Here is a 22,403-nt window from a genome sequence, read left to right as displayed (position 1 = left end):
TACTGCTTCCAACTCCAGCCGCCGGGACAAAGATCATGGAGCCAGATTTAAACAGATAAACTGGGATTCTATTTGGAGGATTATTTTGCTGCAGCCACTGGTTCTGCAGAGTTGGAGAAAGTTTGTATTAAATAATACAGAAACTATAAAATCCACATTAGATTACATGGCAACACAGGACCCAGTGCAGTCTGCCTATTCTGATTATAAATCAGTCTTGCTGTATCGGCTTCTGCCAGATATTATTTGATTTGTGCTGTTTTGATAATTTATGACGATCCCTAAGCAGCCCAGACCACACTGAGCATGTGCACAGTCTTGGTCTTGCAAAGATGTTTAACAAAGTTACAAGATGGTGCAGTAAGTTCATGTTTATATTTAGTATACAAAATACAGCATTTCTAGCCTTATTCTATTTTAGACTTTACTTCCCCTTTAACCTTCCTGTATGTTTTTGTATGGGGTGGGGGGGGGGGCACACGGTACCCAGAGGAATATCATGCAGAAATGGGAAGAACATAGATGCCCTGGTTGCATTGATTGGTAGGGAAACTATTTGGGACACACAGTAGAAGACACACAAGAATGCTATAGAATGCTATAGGATATGTGCAGGGAAATGTGCAAAAAAAAGAAGTGCAAAGTGCAAAAAAAAAAGAAGAAGCTTTTTTCACATTACCCCAAACATGGCAAATGATCCCTAATGTGTTAAACATTTGAAATGTGAGTTGTGATTTAGTATCTATTTAAATATACCCACCTTTCTAAATGATCGCTGTCCTAATTTAATGTTCTGCTAATTACAGTATGAGTAAACTAATCAACTATTGGCAATAATGAGGGGGATGCCTTACTTGATGTTATGGTGCAATAAAGCTTGTTGCTATGGCAGAGCTCTTTGCTTTACATGACAGGATTATAGATTTGTACACTGGAGATCTACAGGGAGAACTAGAAAAGGTAAAGGCAAATATACAGGGAGTTATAATGCTCAAATTGATTGAATTAATTTCCCCTCAGAAAATGATGGTGATAAAATGATAACTGCTCCCCAGATCCCAGTTGTTTATGCTCCTCTGGGGTGAGAGACTGAATGCAGCTATGTAAAAAGAGTAGTTGTTCACATTCGCCTAATTTATATCTTACAGCAACCACATTTACTCTTGGCACGAAAAAGTTCTTTATAGCAGTAAGCTCAGTTTTATAAGTATCATCAGGTAATGGTAATGTATAGTATATACTCTGTCCCTCTGCTCCCAGGCAGTGAATAAGTAAAGCACACTTTCTAGCAGCAGAAATCTCCCCTTGGTCAGCAGCAATAATGTTATTTTCAAACATACGGATCCAAGCAGTAAAAGGTATGGTAGGCTCAACAGGGTTTGGAAGAAAAGGTGCAGGCTGCTGCAGAGGTAGAAGAGCCATCTCGTTGTCAATTTGTTATGTTTTGGGTAGCCGAGGAGGAGTAGAGTATAACAGTGCTTTATTAGCAGGCTCATGCAGGCATTAAACAACAGTAACTTTCACTTTCACTTTTTAAGCTGTCAGGAAGTATGCAGAGTATAAGCCTGGGCACAGTGACATCTACAGGCCATTTGTATAAACACCACACCACCAATACAGTATATAACGCATAATATATTTCCCTAATTCCTGGATTTAACATACATTTTTTCCAGTCCCCTAAAAAATGTAAAATGTGGGTTCTGCTGTATTATAAATGGGAATCATATGACTTATGGGCAGGCCTTGACAATGATTATTTTACACAGCATTCCAAATATTAATTCTGGAGCGTTTTCATGCAAGAGAATGGGTCAATATCACACTGGGAAGAGTAATGTGTGGTATGGGGCATGTAATCTAGAATGCTCTGGATCTGGGGCTTTCCAGATAATAGGTCTTTCTGTAATTTGGACCTCCATATAGGGTTGCCAGACGCTGATTGCCTCGCCATCACTCCCGCCCCCTACATCATCAGTCCCTCCCCCAGATCACCGGTCCACCCCCTGACATCACTGATCTGCCCCCAACATCATTCGCCCCACCCCCAAAGTCATCCGTTTCACCTCCTGCACATTTTTCCCAATCTGAAAAGGTGGCAAACCTACCTCCATACCTTAAGTCTACTAAAAAATAATTTAAATATTAAATAAACCCAATAAGAATTAATTATATAGTAGTAAGGATCAAGTACAAGATATTGTTTTAAAAATATAGTGAAAAAGGAAATCATTTTTAAAAATGTGAATTATTTGTTTAAAATAGAGTCTATGGTCCCCAATGACTGGGAAGAAGTTATTGACAATCTGTATCAGCCCCTTGTGAGTACTAGGGATAAACTTATACAGTTTAAAATTATCCATCAGACCTATCTCACACCACAAAAACTGCATGTTATGGGCAAACGTGATTCTCCAAGCTATCCGAGTTGCAAAGTGCTGATTTTATCTAATGTGGAGCTGCCCGGTGGTGCAGAGGTTCTGGCAACAGATCATCCACTTTATGGGTGCAGAACTGGCCCTACCACAAGTGTTCAGTCCGGCCACATGTCTGTTGGGAGTATTGGATTCCATGGTGCCCAGAATGAGGACTAGGCATTTAATGAGATTACTCATGTTTTATGAGAAAAAAAACATTGCGCTAAACTGGATGGGCCCGTCACCACCAACTATGCATAAATGTATTCTACTTATCAATTCACAACTGGAACTCTATAAACTCACTTACCTAGCTAGAGGATGTCCAGGGAAGTTTGACGACATCTGGTCTCCATAGATGGAATCACCTGCAACCTTAACGTGAACAATCTTACACCTTCCAGCCCTTTGCTATCCTTACTACTTTCTTTTCTTCTTTCCTTTTTTTTTTTTAATATATTTTTGTTGTTAGAAACTCAATAAAAAACATTCTTTAAAATAAAAAAACAGAGTCTATGGGAGATGCCCCCTCTGTAACTTGTAGCTATCTGGATAACCAGTTTCCAGATAATGAATCCCATACCTTTACCACTACGGAAGTACTATTATTCTAAAATAGAGAAGCCTATGCTCAGAATGAGAGGTTAGTGATATAATGAACTAAAATGCCAAATTTAGCCCCCTCCTTGTGGTGTTCTGGTTCCTTTCCAGTGGCTCCCTATATGTTCATTGGCAGTGGAATATACTGTAGCATTTATGCAAGACAACAAGGTAAAGCTAGCATTAAACTGGTACTTATGCCTCTTTGTATTATAGACATAGCCACATACTGGGGGCTGAATGGCAACTTCCAGCATCCCCCTTCCCCACTTAGTTTCTTTATTCTAGGAAAGAGTGTAAGATATTTTTCCTGATATGTAAGAGGTACTTTAGGGCATACATTTAGAGGGTTATTTATCAAGGTTCCGAATTTATCTCAGTATTTCTAATATCCAACTCTGAGCAACTCCAAATTCCCAAATGGACCTTATTTATGAAGAAAAAAGCCCGAAAAACTCTGTTTTCCGCAAAAACTACGATTTTTTCGTCGTTTTTTGTGGCAAAACCCCAAAATCATCGGATATCAGCGCAGACACTGGGACCTTCCCCATTGACTTATGCAGAACCTCAAGAGCAGATGCCGGGGTTTTGTATTCGGAGCTTTAGACAATCGGACTTTAATAAATTTCAAAAAATTTGTAGTTTTTTTTTTTTTGCTCCGAAAACTATGAATTATTAGAGGTGCGGATATTCGGAGCTTAATAAATAAGCTGTATATTGCTTGATTTGAAACTTTAGTGCATAAAAATCAAATCAAGGTAAGTCAATAACATTATTACATGACACTACTTCATTGCTGTACTACAGTTCCTTGTCTCTCCCAATGATCTGAGCTGGTGTAGGGGGAAATGTGACACATGTAGTGCTGAAAGCTGCATATCCCAGAGCATGTACTGTATAGTAAGTCTATAAAGTAGTCCCAATGGAACTGTAACCTTGTTACAATTAAATCCTTCAGTCTTAATTCAGAAATTCACCTGAAAATAGAATAAGTGGGGAAGTAACGTCAGAATTATAATTTGCCTGCCTACGCATCTCCACTTTCTGGAACATAGCTGTGAACACAAACAAGTAAAGTTACTATTTATATTTATGTAGGAGTTGAAACTGTACATAGATGGTAATGGGTTCAGTATGTCCCCAACCCACCTTAGTGACCGAGGCAAAGGAATCAAACCCAGTCCTCCCAGAAACACTAACTAAATGTCTGAACCCTTATATTGATCGTTGCTTAAAAAAAGTGAACTGGGTTGGCACCCCAATACCTGTGTTTTTATCCCTATTATTAACAATTGACATCAAGCATCATTTTTACTGTCCAGGTCAGTAAAATTCCAGCCAGGTGGCAAGCTTAGTAGAAAAATATTCCATGGCACTGAGAATCTTTATCTGGTGCAGGGTAAAAGGGTTATATCCCTAAAACATTCTGCTAAGGAAGCTGCATTCTGATGAAATTGGCCTGAATCTGTCACTATGAAGGGGATATTGTGAAACAGGGCTGATGTGGGTGATTAAACACTCCCCGTAGTACTGGGCAATATGTCATTGTTAATATAATTGGGAATAAATAAAACTCCAGTAGGACTAGCAAAGCCATTAAGCAGAACATAGGTGAGTATTTGCATACGATGGCATTCTATAATTGGGAATAAATAAAACTCCAGCAAGACTAGCAAAGCCATTAAGCAGAACATAGGTGAGTATTTGCATAAGATGGCAATGCTTGTATAAAATTATTAAAAGGAATAATGTTTAATAATTATTGTTTACCATATATAAATTGCTCATCACAGTCAGTGCAATCACACCACAAATATTTCCGCCCCAGTAGTTTATGTGTGTATATGTTATCATGCATTTCACATTAGTGCATCTGCTGTCTAGTGGCCATAGTGTTGTTTTTACATCCATGACGCTCAGGTATTGAATTAGAATTGATTATATACCTCATTTCAATAACTATTAGCTATTGAATACAGATTAGGGTTGCCACCATTTTTCCTTGGGGAAACCGGGCAAGGGGTGGGCCAGTGACATCGTGGGGCAGAACGAATAATGTTGGGGGTGGGGTAGTGATGTTGGGGGAGGACCAGATGACATCAGGGGTGGGTGATGTCGGGGGTGGGAGGGATGACATGGGACGGATGACGTGGCGGTTGGCTGATTACCATGTCATTCACTTCAATGTCCTGTCCAGATTTCCAAATTTGGAAGACTTTTCACCCAGGCAGCCTTTCCAAATCCGGGCTGTCCAGGTGAAATCCGGACAGGTGTCAACCCTAGTACACACACCTTAACCATTGTTGGGTTCCCACCCGTAGATCTATGACCAGTAGTATGGCATCTCCATCGTTCACAGTCTGTTTGGAGGAAATAGATTAGATTAATGATTGTTGCTTTTGTGTAAAGTTTGTTTATAGTCCTTGTCATTTTTTTTTCAAAATGAAGTGATTTAACATGTAAAACATATTTATACATCTAGTTTGTTATTGCAATAGCTTCACCCCACATTACAGGCATCAGTAACTTATAAGATAGAGGGAGGGGGTCTGTTTTCATTAGGTGTCACCAGGACAGAAGTAACCAGTAATAGTGAAGATTAGGACCAGGAAACCATAGAAGAACAGGTTTGATAATGGTGTACCTCTGCGTTATTCACTGTCAATACGTTTATACAGACACAAACTTAATCTAACTTTAGAAACACAGCAAATGTTTGTTCTCACATGGATTTCATTAGAACCCAGTGTGCCAGTCAGCCTTAGTATTGGGATCTGCACACTGCTTGCTAGCTGCTGCCCCCCAATTAAAGTGCCTCTCATATGCTTCTGTTATAACTAATACTGGATCCTGCCTGCTCACTAGTGGTGTACGGACCAGCCTGATAAACGCAGGTCGGGCCGAAGTCAGGACACCACTTTGGGTTGATGGGCGGCTTCAGGTTGAGCTCTTCTGCTTGCTCTCCCTGCACACGACCTCACACTAGAGTCCTGTGCAGGTCCATTTTTTGGGACCCGTACCCGACCCTTACCCACAACCTGCAATCCGCATCACGGACCCGTAACCCACATTCTTACCCGCTACCCGACCCAACCCGCAAGTACCTTATCCGCAACCCCGACCCGCGACCCGCTGACCATCAAGAATCAGGAAGTGCTGTCATTGTAAACCGGAAGTGACATCATCGGAAGTAGTTGTGATCAGAAAAAAATTAGTAAAACAGGAAGTGCTGTCATTGTATACCGGAAGTGACATCATCAGAAGTAGTCGTGATCAGGAAAAAAAGAAGTAAAACAGGAAGTGCTGTCATTGTAAACTGTAAATGACGTCATCGGAAGTAGACGTGACCCGAAAAAAGGCGTAAATATCGCTATTGAGAAGACCCGCGGCCCGACCCGTGACCTGCAGAAACGCCGACCCGCGTCTATTCCCGCACCCGGAACCGCAGGTTTTTGCAGAACTGTACCACAGAGCATGTGCAGTGAATCAGCAGAAAAGAGGATGGGGAGCTACTGGGGCATCTTTGGAGACACAGATCTTTACTGCTAAAGGGCTGTGGTTGCCTTGGGCTGGTACAGAAGCCCAAAACATAATGTACGACATTTCTAGCCTACTACTTTAGTTAAGCTTTAGTTCTCCTTTAAAGGGGTGATTGCCTTCATATGAACTTTTAGTATGTTGTAGATATTGCTGAGACAATGTGTAATTGTTCTTTTTTTTTTTTTTGTGGTTTTTAAGTTATTTAGCTTATTTTCAATTTACCCTAGCAACCAGACAGTGATTTGAAGCAGAGACTGGACTATGAATAGGCAAAGGATTGAATAGGAAGATTAGTAATAAAAAGCAACAAAATTATAACCACACAGAGCAGTAGGTTTTTGTCTGCCCTACAAAAAATACTACATTTAATTTTTTTTACTACACTGTAGTTTTATTATTTACTATAACATCAAATAATCAAGATCCTTTATCCGGAAAACCTGATGTCCCAAGCATTCTGGATAACAGGTCTCTTACCTGTACATCAGAGGAGGAATGCTACCATGTGCCATAGACAATTTTTTCTCCAGTTTATTGTGATTTAGAGTCTAAAGTGAGCCATTAAATCCTAAAGCCACTAGTGGTGTTGCACTCCACATACCACAAGCATTTCCTTCTGTTTAAGTGCTAAGGCCATAGACAAATGGAGCTGTAGGCTCTTCTCCACCTGCATAATCACACAGAGTAGAATCGAAGGTCAACCTATATACGCAAAAGGAGACAACCTCTACACACAAACGGAAGCAACAAAGATGAATGGAGCAGGGATATGGAGTGAATCTGCTACTCTCAGACATACACGAGCCTACAGAAGAGCCTACATCTCTGTGTGCCCATGGCCTTAGGCCTATGACAAACATAACAGTTGTCAGATGTAGGATTTCAACTGAAAGAGTAAAATCTGATAAATATCCATGCCTGTGGTCATTCTAATGAATGGGTTAATGACAAAAAAATGCATATTTACACATTTTAAGCCACATAAAGGCCACTAGTGCTGAAATACAGGTATGGGATCTGTTATGCGGAAACCCGTTATCCAGAAAGCTCTAAATTATGGAATGCCCATCTCCCATAGACTCCATTTTATCCAAATAATCAACTTTTTTTTTTTAAAAGGTGTTCTTTTTATTGTTTTAAAGTGTAACTGGGATAGGGTACAGAAAGAAAGAGGGAAGGGAAGGGGGGGGAAAAAGTACACCAGCAGCGAAAACAACATAAGTATGAGCAAAACATACGACATTGCATTTCTCAAAACATACAGTATCATCATGGTAATGACAATAAATGTGCTTCTAACCAGATACCCCAGATTCTCTCAAATTTGTTGGGGTGACCCCTAGCTTCATATGTCAATTTAATTAACGGGAGCATCTTGTTCACATACCCAATCCAGCCCGGTCTCTGGGGAGGGTGGGGGGCCATCCAGTGAATGATCATTAGTTTCTTGGCATAAAAAAGTAGGGATCTTAGTAATATTCTGGTACTACTGAGTGGCACCATATCGTCAACTACACCCAGTAGGCAGATTTCGGGGGTTTGCAGTGGGGGAAGGGACAGGACCTCAACAATATACAGTGTGATATCGGACCAATATCTGGAAATTACCGGGCACGCCCATACCATGTGCCAAAAGGTTCCATCCGCCACCCCACATCTTTTACACGTGGGACGGGGTAGTCTTCCCATTTTGTGGAGCCTATTAGGGGTGAGATATATCCGCATCAGAAATTTGTATTGTATTAACCTGTCTCTCGAGCTAATCAAGAATTGGTAGAGTCTGCCCGTTGTCTCATCCCACTGGTCTTCACTCAGACCGGGCATGTCTACCTGCCATTGCTTATAGGCTGACTGAAAGGGTGAGGCAGTGGATGTCAGGAGGAGTGAATATAAACTCGAGACCATTTTAGCCGTTTCCTCCTTACTTAATTGTGCTAGGACTGTTGGCACCACCATTTCTAGATCTCCTGAGCCAAATTGCGCCGAAAAAATGTGCCGTAACTGAAGATACCGAAACATGGGTAAATTGGGAGTAGCAATCTTATCCCTCAAAGATACCATGTCCATAAACCTCGAGTTGACTACAATGTCCCCCAAATATTTAATGTTTTTTGAGGTCCAGTAGCCCATGGCCTCCGCATTATAAAACTGCTGTAACTGGGAGTTCCTCCATAAGGGCAACATAGGAGAAAGTATTGGCTGTTTGGTTTTAGTTAGCCTGACCATATGCATCCAGGCCGTATAAGGGGCTTTCATACAAGGGGGTAATGTTGGATAATCCCTAGACTTTCTATACACATAGTTCCTTAGGGCCTCCAGTGAGCCCAAGAGCCTGGCCTGCAATATAACATTGGGGTTATCTAAGTCCTGAGTCAGCCACCAATTGACATAGCTAAGCTGGGCCGCAATATAGTAGAGGTAAAAATTGGGGAGACTCAGGCCCCCCCTGGCATACGGGGCCATCAATCTAGCAGAGGAGATTCTGGCTCCTTTGTTGTTCCACAGGAAAGGTGTTATCATTGCTTGAACAGTGGTGCAGATTTGCTTGGATAATGGGGTCGGAGAGTTGTGGAACAGAATAATCAACTTTTTAAAAATTATTTCCTTTTCTCTGTAATAATAAAACAGTACCTTGTACTTGATCCAAAATGAGAAATACTTAATCCTTATCGGAAGCAAAACCAGCCTATTGGGTTTATTCAATGTTTACATGATTTTCTAGTAGACATAAGGCATGAAGATCCAAATTACAGAAAGATCCTTTATCCGGAAAACCCCAGTTCCCAAGCATTCTGGATAACAGATCCCTTACCTGTACATCAAAAGTGGAATGCTACCATGTGCCATTATCCTTGTACAGGTACAGACAATTATTTTCTCCAGTTTATTGTGACTTAGAGTCTGCAGTAGGAATTGAAAAATGATAAGCCAATAGACTTCTATTATGTTGTTGAACTGGACATCAATGCTTTCACAGTAGAAGCCTGTAGTAGATGCTGAGAGCCAGACACAGTTCACTGGATGCAACACAATGCTACTCCATGAACAGGAGTTCCCTAGCGGCCATATTAACGTAACTAAGGTTCTGTGTTATGAGTGTCTTCAAATACAGAGACGCTTTCTATAACAGTAAGCAAGTCTAATTTTCACGTATACATTTGGGACCAAGTTCACATCCAAACTCTTCTAATCATTGACATTATTAATAGATAAATAAAATGTAAAATAAATGTAAGCGATATAAATTGAAGGCTCATGAGACACTGGAGAAATATGTTTACCAAGGAATCAGTGGGGACTTTGGTTAGAGAAATAAAAATAAGGTCAATAGTGATGGGCAAATAAATTGGCCTGGCACGAATTTGCGTTGAATTTCCGCGTTTCATTGCCAGCGAATACATTTGTGAAACTCCCGCGAAAATTCGCTGGCGTCAAAAACGTTTGGACACACGTTGGAAAAGTAGCTTGCGTCAAAACTGCCACACGTCCAGCATCAGAATTGGCGTCAATTTTTGAGTTTCACAATTTTTTTACCGTTTCGCAAATTTCACTCGAAACTGGAAAAATTTGGCCATCACTAAAGGTAATTTTTTGGAAAACGGAAATAATCTGCAGTTAACTTAGCTATTCAATTTTTGCATATGCTGTAGCCCTCAATACCCTTCTATTAGATAAAAGAAACAGGGTGGCACTCTAATGAGTAGCCTGTAAATGTACTGTTAGATTTCTATGTCCAGGTTTGGTTTCATTGTATCAAATGAGATCTAGTTTCCCCTACTGGGTATTGTGCATTCTCATAGCGGCCCAGTTAATGATGGCATTGGTCACTTGAGGTCAGGGAGGGGGGTTGGAAGCAGTAAAAAGAAAACATGGAACCAACAAACAGGAGGTTAAAATTTGAGCATCTCATTTTGTATGTATGCATTGTACAAGGAAATGCATACATCATCTCAAAAACATTCATAGAAACCCAATAAAATAAAAATAGCAATTGATTTGTCATTTAATGCTTCCAGAAAAGATACAGATGCAAACAAGATCATTTTAAGCCCTTAATAAATGTTCCTCATTTGACCTGGATGGAAACACCCATAACACATGGCGTTCGTCATATTATGCCAGGCAATGGCATCATTTGTGCTTATTGGCAACAGAAATAAAGTGTCAAATTAGCTGAGACAAATGCATTGCTGGAATCACTCAGCATGTTCCTACCTGAAGGAGGTTAAATGATTTAACTTCGAGGAATGTCCTTGGCTGCATTAAATATTTATAAAGCCAATGAGCAATGTATGTTTTGTTTTGAAAGATCGAAAGCAAGGATTTTTAGCAGCACAACGCTATTGACTCTGAGCTCTGGGGTATTCTGTGCAATGCAAGTTCATTTGGCTAAATTATGTCACTGAAGGGGATGATTTATTCATTTTGTTCACAATCGCATGAAAATTCTTACAAAAACAAGGATTTTGAGGTTTTTGTATTTGTTCAGGGTTTTATTCGTTTGTGCTTTTTATATTCAGATCTTTTAATAAATAAATGGACGTTCATGTTTTCCATTGGCCACGAAAAACTCTAAAATGACACAAATTTGAATTTTGATAAATAGCTCGCTATTGATCAGGACAACACGGCCACCCCTTGCTGCCACAAGTATGGACCCCTCTACATTGGCATACCTCCCAACTGTCCCGTTTTAGAGGGACAGTCCCTCTAACCCGCAGTCCCTCGTTTGTACTGGAAAGTCCAGATTTTCTCTGCACTGAACAGGCAGAAAAAGAAACAATGTTTCTAACTTAATTGGCTTTTGGAGAGAGAGCCCAGAACAGCCACAGCTGCAGATAAGATACTTTTGTAACAATTTTGAGATAAGCAAATAAGTAATTGTAACTATATGAGATAACAGGTCTCTTGGGAGAAGTTAGACTCACAGCTTAAAGGGCAATTCACCTTCATTAGTAAAACTGTAATAACTGAAAAAAAAACACAGAAATATGTTTGAACTTTCATAACCTGACAAATTTAGTAAAATGAACATGGTAATTAGGGGGTGTGGCTACAAAATTGGGCTTGGTCAAGTGGGTGCTTCCTAGGGTGAGATTCTTACTTTAACTCATGGTTACAATGAGCTGCAGTATGGAATGTTGGCAAGCCTCAGACATAGCTAATGTGACAGCGTATTTAAAAGCATCTGAGTGTTCTGTAAACAATATGAGTGTAGATTGTATTGCACTCAATCTTTTTTTCTTGCATATTAACTCTAAAACACGAGTGGGAGTTACAAATTTGCTTGACTGATGCATTTTCAGTGTATAGGCAGTGTATAAATGCAACTATTCAGAGAAAATGTTGTTTTATTTGCAACAAGTGATGCTGTAGTATGTAATATAAGCCTTAAAGTCACGACAGTGCTTTTGCTTTCAGTATAACATTGTGCAAAGAACTAGATTGGCACTCATGGTACTTCAGGTATGGAGACTGTAACCCGGAAACCCATTATACAGTAAGCTCCAAATTACAGAAAGGCCATTGCTCCATTTTTTTTAACCCTCAAAATTCAACCCTTGATAAATCTGCCCCTAAATGTTTTTTGAGAAGTTGCTTAAAACTGCACGTTCTTTTCTTGTGCAGTCTTTTGATTGGACGCTGCCTTTTACTATAATTTGCATTTGGTGTGGCTTGCTACACTTCTTAAATACAGATTTCCGTGTGGCTTCAAGACCCATGAACACAAGTGACCCTTTTAAAAGTTTTTCCCATTACGGCCCCCTATAAACACAGAAGCCTTTCTATTTCAGCGAAGCACGTGAATAGCTTGCTTAGAGGGAGAACCCCACTGGCAGCATTTAATACGTTAAACCATCTTTATCTGCATCTCTGCTGCCAGTGACTAGTATTTAACTGCATTCGGGGAGGAGAGGAAAAAGTGGAAGCTTCCAACGTAAAGTCTCCAAACTGGTGAACAGCTCCAAGCTTCCTGTGCAATAAACAAATGCAATCTTTGTTTTTCCTGCATGCTCGTATGGCCCTAAGCGTGACTCAGTATTAGGCTGTGTCTGTCAGGCTTTGTGTATTTAGCTGCTTAAAGGAAGTGGGTGGATATTGGGTGCTGACTTCTTGGACATTTTAGACTGCAGACAGATTTCACAATGGGAGAAGAGGTATTTCAATCTACATTTTCTTATATTTTTTCTCCTCCTTTCCGTTTTTCTTTTAATGCTTACAGCTGTGATGTGGCAGAATTAGCAATTGAGCCGGCTTTCCTAAACTAAACCATACATGTAAAAGCTTCATTGAAATGACCAGCAAGGACCAGAGCGTCTGCGACTGTCCAGCTGTGTTTGAACTACAGCTCCCATGGCTGCTGTGAATGCTGGGAAATGTAGTTAACAGCTGATACTGTATTCATGCATTCTCTATTGTATAAAAACAAATACAGTTGATATGTAAATATCCTCTTAGTTTGGTTATTTCAGCCGTTACGTTTCCAGATGTTCTTAATTTTTAACTCGTTTACTTTTCCTATGAGCCTCTTCACTACAAGGTAGAATGAGGGATGAGCCGTTGCCGTTACGACATAAGCACTTTAAGAGCGCTCTGCAAATATGGGTTATGCTCACACACATTTTTATTTTTTATATTGCATATGTACAAGGATTTGAGTTTTATAATTTATGCAAAAAAAATGAGTTTTACTCATGGCAAGAAGAAATGATTCTTATGTACAGCATAGGCATGATATGTTTATAGGTCCCCAACAGTGGGGCTTACTTATAAACTTCACGCAGCGCAGATTGATTCGCACGGTGACTATATCTGCCCTGCGCAAATATTTCTGCACACACTTACGCCATAACTTTGGTGGCAGAGAAAATATTTGCAAAACAGTTACGGAAATTGCAAATTTAAATCGGAGAAAATTTATGTGCAATGCAAATTTGCAAAAAAACGGAAAGACGGGCACAGTAGTGTAATATTTTAGCGTTCAAGAAAAAACATTTGCAATACAACCATTTGCGGATACATACGCACTGCGTGAACTTTATAAATTACCCCATATTCTCTTGCTGTATCTTCAGGTCCCCATCGATGAATATGTATATTCCTCAGTCCCCACCATGATATATACAGGTATGGGACCTGTTATCCAGAATGCTCGGGACCTGGGGTTTTTCCGGATAAGGGATGTTTCCATAATTTGGATCTCCATACCTTAAAGGGGTGGTTCACCTTTAAGTTAAGTTTTAGTGTGTTATAGAATTGCCAATTTTAAGCAAAGTTTCAATTGGTCTTCATTATTTGATCATTTTGAATTATTTGCCTTCCTTTTCCTCTTCCTCTTCCTTTTTCCAGTTTTGAAATGGGGGTCACTGAGCCCATCTAAAACAAATGCTCTGTAAAGCCACAAATTAATCGTTATTGCTACTTTTTATTACTCATCTTTCTATTCGGGCTTCTCCTATTCATATACCAGGCTCTTATTCAAATCAATCCATGGTTGCTAGGGTAATTTGGATCCTAGCAACCAGATCACTGAAATGGCAAACTAGAGAGCTGCTGAATAAAAAGCTAAATAACTCAAAAGCAGCAAATAATAAAAAATGAAAAACAATGGCAAATTGTCATAGTATATCACTCTCTACATCATACTAAAAGTTAATTTGAAGGTGAACAACCCCTTTAAGTTTGCTAAAAAAAAAAATATTTACCGTAAATATTTATTAAACCCAAGAGGACTGTTAGTAGTAAAGATTTACTATATCTTAATTGGAATCAAGTACAAGGTACTGTTTTATTATTACAGGGAAATCATTTTAAATTTTTTTTTAATTATTTCATTACAATGGAGTCTACGGAAGATGTCCTTCCTGTAATTCGGCACCTTCTGGATAAATGGTTCCCTGATAACGGATCCCATACCAGACCAGCCAGTGATAAGTAAAAAAAAATACACAGGGCCCTGTGTATTAAATATACACAGGATATCCAAAGGTCCCTAAATGTGAGAGATACAGGACTCTCCTTCAGTAGCTTTATATGTTTATTCTCTGATATATGATACTGTATATATGATGTCACTGCTAACAGTGTAACTGTCTCACCTTAGTACATTTTCCCCTGGTTTTAGGTCATGCTGTGATTTTTTTAACTTGTACTCTGTAGCGTTCCTGCTATTATAAGGCCTAATAGCCACTGAATGCATGCCTACTCTTATAGATGGAAAGCAGGGATCCTTTATTAGAGCTGGGTAACTGTGCGTCATCAATAGATGCATTTTGCTGTATGGTCTTTCTTTGCCAGGTATAGATCCAGCATTTTATTAGATATTATAGGCTGTATGTTCAAAAGTAACATAGGCAAAACATATCTTTGATAAAGCCCATACCCCCTTATGATGCGGTGTTGACAAGATCAGCCTATATACAGTGTATATATATCAATTATGTCAGAACTGGGAAGTCATTTTGGCTCTGGAATGTAAGTCTGTGGGCCAGTTTATGTGTATGATACAAGCATCGCTGTACAGATTTGCTGACAACTGCATTTGTGCTGAGTGCTGTTCAATCTCTGTGGGTTTTTACTTAAAAGCTGCAAGTATCACATAATCTGTAGAGGATGGATAGAGCAGGGTATGATCAGAAAACGGAAAGTGGAAAAAAAAGAATCACAATGAATCTGCTCTCCTCCGGCTGGGGCATTTACCATAGCAAAATCTGGAATTCCAGATGGGAGAGTTGAGTAGTCAGATTGAATTGGTAAAAAGGAAAATAAGTCAAATATTGGAATTAGAATGGTCAAGGCTAGGTTAAAGGGGAACTCCACACAAACATAACTTAAGTTTTTTGCAAATACATCAGAGAACAAAAAGTGAAAAGCTTCTGGCTGCCAAATAGAGTCGAGTAGTCAGATTGAATTGGTAAACATTTATACAGTTATAACAAACATAACTTAAGCTTTTTGAAAAGTAAACATACTTTCAAGCAACTTTGCAATATACATCAATTAAAAAATAAGCAGGCTTTTCATGATTTTTAATGGTTTGGTACAGTTCCCTACGCCTAGCTCCCTTCTCTTCCACTTATCTGTCTGACTACTTTGCTGAGCTGCCTGACTACTGTTACTTTGTATCAACAGCCATCTGTCCTCAGCCTGCATCCTCCAAACCCCACAATTCCCTGCACTTGTGATTTCAATAAGGAACAGAACATCACAGTGCAATGCATTGTGGGTTATGTAGTTCCTGCATGCTGTCTGTAAGCTGTGGAGAAATTGTTACAATTTGTTACAATCAGTGTTTAGTCCCTCCTTCCCTGCCAGGATTTCAAATGATGCAGAAAGAGAAGAACTGTTAAACAGCTGGATTTCAACATAGAAAATGGCATTTATTCATACTTTTTGAAGAAACAGGTAACTGAGACAAGTATATTAGGGGTTTCTGTGTTATGTGGGCTTCTTTGTCAAATTTTGGTTTGGAAGCCGGAAGCTTTTCACTTTTTGTTCTCTGATGTATTTTTAGATGCTTTAAAATGCATGAAAATGTAACCAATTGTATATGCTGAAGAACAATTCACAAAGAGGCAGTATAAGCTCCAGTTATGAACTGCCTTCTGTTTCTATCCGAAAAGGGTCCAGCCTCAACTTTGATATGTGAATGAAGCATTGTAACTTATGCACTAGGGGTGTACAGAGAAACGCACGCTGCTCACACTTAGAACAAGATGTGTCATCAGTGGATCTTAGTAACCTACACCCTAGGGGTTTCTAGGAGCAAATTTGGAGGCAAGTCATAGCAATAGCAGACTATTATTCTATACAGACTGTGAGCTAGTGACATCACTGGCCACAGCCCAAAATCCTCCTCTGGAATGATCTCAGTGCATTAGAACTTAGCGATGAGTCTCTGCAATAACATAGGCATCAGTTAACTTCTTGACAGGGAGACAGTACTGGTACCCTGAAGGTAAGTGCAGCTGATCAGGGGTGTATTTTCTGTATTTGTCATAGACCTGCAAGCAAAGTCAGGGTTTAGTTCCCCTTTAATCCAGACAATGTAGTTCCGGGCTTCAGAGTGCATTACTATAGTGCAGCAATGCAGTTTGCTTTTCAGAACATTTATTCTATATGTGTCCAGCTTTAAAGTAGACATTCTTGGGCCAACCCCTTGGATGTTGCTCCCAGTGACCTCAAAGCAGGTGCTTATTTTTCAATTCCTGCCTTGGAGGCAAGTTTTGGTTGTATAAAAACCAGGTTTATTGGCAAATAGAGCCTCCTGTAGACTGCCAATCCACATCGGGCAACTCTATAGCCAATCATATCCTTTATCTGCCTCCCCCCGGGAAATGGCTACATGCTTGTGTTTCTCCTGCACTCCTGCACTAGGGTCTGTTGTAATGCCTCTTAATATAGGTATGGGACCTATTATACAGAATGCTCGGGACCTGGGCCTTTCCATATAAGGAGTCTCTTTGTAATTTTGTTCTCTATACCTTAAGTCTTCTAAAATAATAATCTAAACAATACACTCAATAGAATTGTTTTGCCTCAAATTAGGATTAATTATATCTTAGTTTGGATCAAGTGCAATGTACTTTTTTATTATTACAAGGAAAGAGGAAACCATTAAATGATTACATTAAAATGGATTCTGTGGGAGAAAACAGATCCAATACCTGTACAGGTATAGGACCTGTTATCCAGAATGCTCAGGACCTGAGGTTTTATGGATAATGCATCTTTCTGTAATTTGAATCTTCATACCTTAAGTCTATTTGAAAATCATATAAACCTTAAATAAACCCAATAAGGATTAATTATATCTTAGTTGGGATCAAGTACAATAAATAATAATAAATATAATAAGTCTATGGGACATGGCCTTTGCTTAATTCAGAGCTTTCTGTATAAAGGGTTTCCGGATAACGGATCCCATACCTGTACTATGAAATTATTGTCAGTTCGTACTAGTATCTGCAAATGTGCAGATAGAAAGGGGCCACAACTTTTTGCTGGTGCTGTTGCCAAAAACTGTATGGCAATTGTCTGCACTGTTAAGCACAACTGTGATTGCCAACAGCACTGGCCACATGGACTAGGGTTTGATGCCCAAGAAATGCACTTGTCCATTCACTCCCCTATTTGCCAGCTGAAACCATTAGGGGATCACTGCTGGGGTATTGTTGCATTTTTGTGTCCTAATATCCTAGAGCAGTGATCCCCAACCAGTAGCTCGTGAGCAACATGTTTCTCTCCAACCCCTTGGATGTTGCTCCCAGTGGCCTCAAAGCAGGTGCTTATTTTTGAATACCAGGCTTGGGGGCAAGTTTTGGTTGTAAAAAAAACAGGTGCACTGCCAAACAGAACCTCAATGTAGGTTGACAATTCACATAGAGGCTAAAAATGGCCAATCACATCCCTTATTTGGCACCCCAGGAACATGTTTCATGCTTGTGTTGCTCAACAACTCCTTTTACTTCTGAATGTTGCTCACAGGTTAAAAAGGTTGGGGATCCCTGTCCTAGAGGATCAGCCATAAATTCTCAGTCATTAAATCTTTTTGGTGAAAAATATTTTGTGAGAATTTTTTTTATCTTTGATAATAAAAAATATATTTATTTACTCAGCATAGCCCATTATATTTATGGACAAATAAAGCAGAGTTTATATAACATGTCCCTTTTGTACATGAACGCAGGCCCGGACTGGCAATCTGTGGGTTCTGGCAAATGCCAGAGGGGCTGCTATAAGGTCCCATAGAAAGTCAGTATTTAGTGGGCTGGTGGGGGCTGTTTGGGCCTCTTTGTGGACTGATTGGGCCTCTGTGTACCTGAAATGCCAGGGCCTTTTTTAATTCTCAGTCCGGGCCTGCATGAACGTGTTCTTCCTATCTGGCCCATAAAACACATATTCTTGTGATGCTGTTGTTTGTGATATGTGCTGTAGTAATGGAGATTTCTGAAACTTTGGGGCTGTGACTATTGGAGGACAGAAGCAGGATTGAAGGGACAAGCTGTAACAGCAGAAGTAAGCAAAGCCTGGCCCTGTGCAGCAGGAGGTGGCAGCCCTCCAACAGCCTCCCTCTGCACTATTTCCAGATGAGAACCAAATGACAACTCCAGCTCTCAGGAATAGTGTTGCCACAAGACTTCCTATTTCGGGGGTCCCCAACCCTTTTTACCCGTGAGCCACATTCAAAAATAAAAAGAGTTGGAGAGCAACACAGGCATACAAAAACTTCCTGGGATGCCAAATAAGGGCTGTGATTGGCTATTTGGTAGCCCCTATATGGCTATAGTCCCTATACTGGCAGCCTACAAGAGGCTCCGTTTGGCAGTATAACTGGTTTTTATGCAACCAAAACTTGCCTGCAAGCCTGGAACTCAAAAATAAGCACCTGCTTTGAGGCCACTGGGAGCAACATCCAAGGGGTTGGTGAACAACATGTTGCTCGCAAGCTTCTGGTTGGGGATCACAATCCTATTGGATATATCTGGTGCTTCTAATAATCATGTCTGGTGGTATCCCCTGCTTCCAGTTAATGTTAGTTCTGCACACCAGAATTAAACCATAGCAATTCTACAACAAACCCATGCTTTGGGGGCTTTTATACACATATAGGGGCAGCCCATACCAACGCAGAAAACAAAGCAACCAATCAGATACTTGATATACCTCACAAAACCTTAAATACATAGAACAAATATTTACCCCAAGCTTATTCACTGACAGATGTGGATTGCCCTTTTTAAAACACAAAAATAAAACTAATTATAATGCCAATTATAGTAGGTGTGTTGTACTATAACAACAGTCATGACACTCTCTGTCCTAGTAGGAAAATTACCACTATAAGATACTCCCATGTAAATGACATGCTTGGTAACATGGCGATAGGTCATCACACCCGGATGGAAAATAATGTCCTTTTTAGAAGGATTTCCTTGTACTGTATTTATTTTTCCTTGCCAGTGAACAAGGACATTTTCTGCAAGAACTTAAGGAATTCGTGTATATATATATATATATATATATATATATATATATATATATAAATATATATATATATATATATAGTTTATGAACCATTTAAAATGTTCTATATTTTTATATGAATGTGATATACATCCTGTGTGTCAGTGAAGACTCATCTGATTGCAGCGAGGCATGGGTTAATAACACAATGCCAGTGTCACGTCAGTGACGTTGGTAGCAGAACTGTATTGTCTGTTTTGAGGATAACTTCAACACGACTTGTTAGAGGGTTGTAAGGAGCCTGGCTGCTAAGAAAATCTTGGGCTGCAGCTCTATAAGTCTTCCTTATAACCATATTACTTTCTCTAAATAAAAGGCATTGATAGCTCCCTTTGCCAACCACCAAGGGCTGATCTATTGGTTGCTGTGTTTGATTTACCTCGTGCCTCTGCTTATTCAAAATAAAGTTTTTAGATTTTGCTCTGAGAGGAGCCATATCTTACCCTTGTCCAAGAGCATTCTGTCAAGTTCCATCATGCACCGGGGATTTAAAACCTGGTGCTATACCTCTCAAGATAGGGGAATGACTTCTAAGAGTGGAGCCTTCCAATTTTTTTCTCCTGCTCCTGCTTGAGCAAATTTGCCTTTCACTTATCAATGAGTTTGATGTACTGTGTTTGTTGTACCATGACTCTCTGCTTATTTAATACAAACATTTTTTCGATTTTACTCTGAGAGAAGTCATATGTTACCCTTGTCCAAGAGAATTCTATCAGGATTTATAACCTGGGGCTAACATTCAAGATAGGAAAATGAGTGGAACCTTCCAATTATTTCTCCTGCTACTGCTTGAGCAGATTTCCCATTCTCTTCGCTCATCCTTGATTTAAATTAATCTTTGCTGATCCTCTTAAAGCAACATTTCTTTCCTCTTAGCCTTCCCTTCTTTAGTCAAATAACATAACATCAAAATATGTTGTCCATTAATCTGTAGTGAACAGTAATTAGCTGCAGCTTGCCTGTTGACATTGTATTTTAGGCTGCTGGTTTAGAAACTTTATGGAGGCCCAGTTAGATAGTTTTGCAGAGTTCCCAGAAGTACAATTATTTTTATTTCATTAATTTAAGCAAAAAAAACTGATCAGTTTACAAAAAACGAATGGAATAACAACACACATTTTAAGGGAATACAACTGGCTGCATAAGTCAGCATAATATATGCCAATATAGCTTCTGTGATAAGTCGGAAATGAAAATTAATTTATTGCTTATTGGTTTAAGGCTTAAGCTGAATCTTCAGCAGTAGGAAGGAGGTTACCCACAGAACCACTTAAAAGAGTTAATTACCAGGAGACTAAATAGGCCTTTAATGTATTTGCTGTGCTATTAAATCTGCATGATAACTGTAAAATGAATGTAGGATAATTACACTGGTCAGAATTGATTATAGCCATTCAGAAGGGGAAAAAATTAAGCTGTTTATTTAATTGGCTGCAGAGAAACAACAATAATTATTTGCTTCTATTTATCTTCAGTATGAGACTAGAATTTTTTTGTAGTGGAAACTGATCCTGTTCAGTGTCGGACTGGGATGCCAGGGGCCCACCAGAAAACCTTAGACTGTGAGCCCAGTTTCCAAACTCTTATTCCTCCTCTCCTCACTCAACTTCTTTATTCTCCTAGTCTTTTATATCTACTTACTCTGTTCTTCCATTATTAAGCATTTTTCCCATAAATCAATAGGGAATTACCATGAAATAGGCTAAATGGTTAGAAGCAAGAGGGCCCACTGACTCCTGGAAAAATTGTCATCTTACTGTTGAGGATCGGCCTTGGGTAGAAGTCCCAAGAGAAGGTAATCATACACAAGCCAACTCTGTGGCTTATTGGCCATGTTTGGGGTCCTCCAGTGGGCTTCCCCCGAAAATCTGCTGGAGTCACAATGAGGCTCGCTCCAATGTATCTCCATAGTTGTGATCCAATCACTCGGCGACCAGATCGGCTTCATATCACCCACCTTAAGGCAGGCATATCGGTGAAAGGTCCACTAATCTGTTAACTTCGCCAAACAAGTGTGTGTATGGCCATAGTTTGTGTGGCTCTTGCCTAATAGAACAAACAAGGCAAACAACATGATTATTTCCTATTCAATTGCCTTTTACACTGTTACAGCTTTCATAGAATAAAATAGTGTACCAGAGCCAACTGGGCCAAATCTAACCTAAGGGAAATTATGACTACCCAAACTTCCAGGAGGGCATCCATATGCTGTAATTTTATTTTCAAAACTAAAGAAATAAAAAATATTCAAAATTTGAAGTTCAACATTAATTTAAACAAAAGTGTAAATGCAGTAAAGTCCAGCTGATGGGTTTTCATGTTCCGTATTATTCTATATTGTATTGATATAATCTGTTTAATATTTTATCATCTGAAAGCTGAATTAAAATAAGTACCCAGATGGAAATAACACAGAACATGTTTCCATTTGGAAATAAGTAAATTAATGTGATCTGTTTTAATCGTTGCAGGCAATGGGGAAGAAAATGCCACCCACTGTGACTTCACAGGATACGATGAAAATAGAGACAGAGAGCAAAACAAAACGTAAGTTGATTCTATATACTGTAGTTTATAACAGGGACCCCCTATTTTTATTTACTCGTGAGCCATGTTTAACTGCAGCCTTTCCAACTCATACAGTATTGGCAATTATGTTCAGTTCTCAGTTATAAAGCTGGGTGCTGCTGCATTGGTTGACAGTGCCACCAAACACAGTTATTTAAGTACCTGTGAAGCAAAATCATAGTTTAGCCAACAATTGCCACTGATTTCTACACACTGGCTCTCTACTCATGGAAATAACCTGTTTTTTTACAA

The 22,403-nt window shown here is 39.5% G+C and overlaps 1 protein-coding gene across 9 annotated transcripts in view; it reads left to right on the top strand.

Moving 5' to 3' along the window:
- sh3kbp1.S (SH3-domain kinase binding protein 1 S homeolog) overlaps nucleotides 1-22,403 on the top strand; it is a 203,439-nt gene that overhangs the window by 139,196 nt on the left and 41,840 nt on the right. For 7 of the 9 annotated variants that reach the window (XM_041583615.1, XM_041583613.1, XM_041583617.1 and 4 more), the window contains one exon: nucleotides 22,055-22,130. In XM_041583615.1, the coding sequence (XP_041439549.1) occupies nucleotides 22,055-22,130 (76 nt within the window). Of the gene's footprint in view, nucleotides 1-12,611; nucleotides 12,716-16,477; nucleotides 16,516-22,054; nucleotides 22,131-22,403 lie in introns of those variants that run through there. The other 2 variants (XM_041583618.1, XM_041583619.1) reach the window with 2 other exon arrangements.

The sequence above is a fragment of the Xenopus laevis genome, chromosome 2S (genome assembly GCF_017654675.1).
Source record: "Xenopus laevis strain J_2021 chromosome 2S, Xenopus_laevis_v10.1, whole genome shotgun sequence".
Taxonomy (NCBI): domain Eukaryota; kingdom Metazoa; phylum Chordata; class Amphibia; order Anura; family Pipidae; genus Xenopus; species Xenopus laevis.
This window is presented reverse-complemented; position numbering and strand designations above follow the sequence as displayed.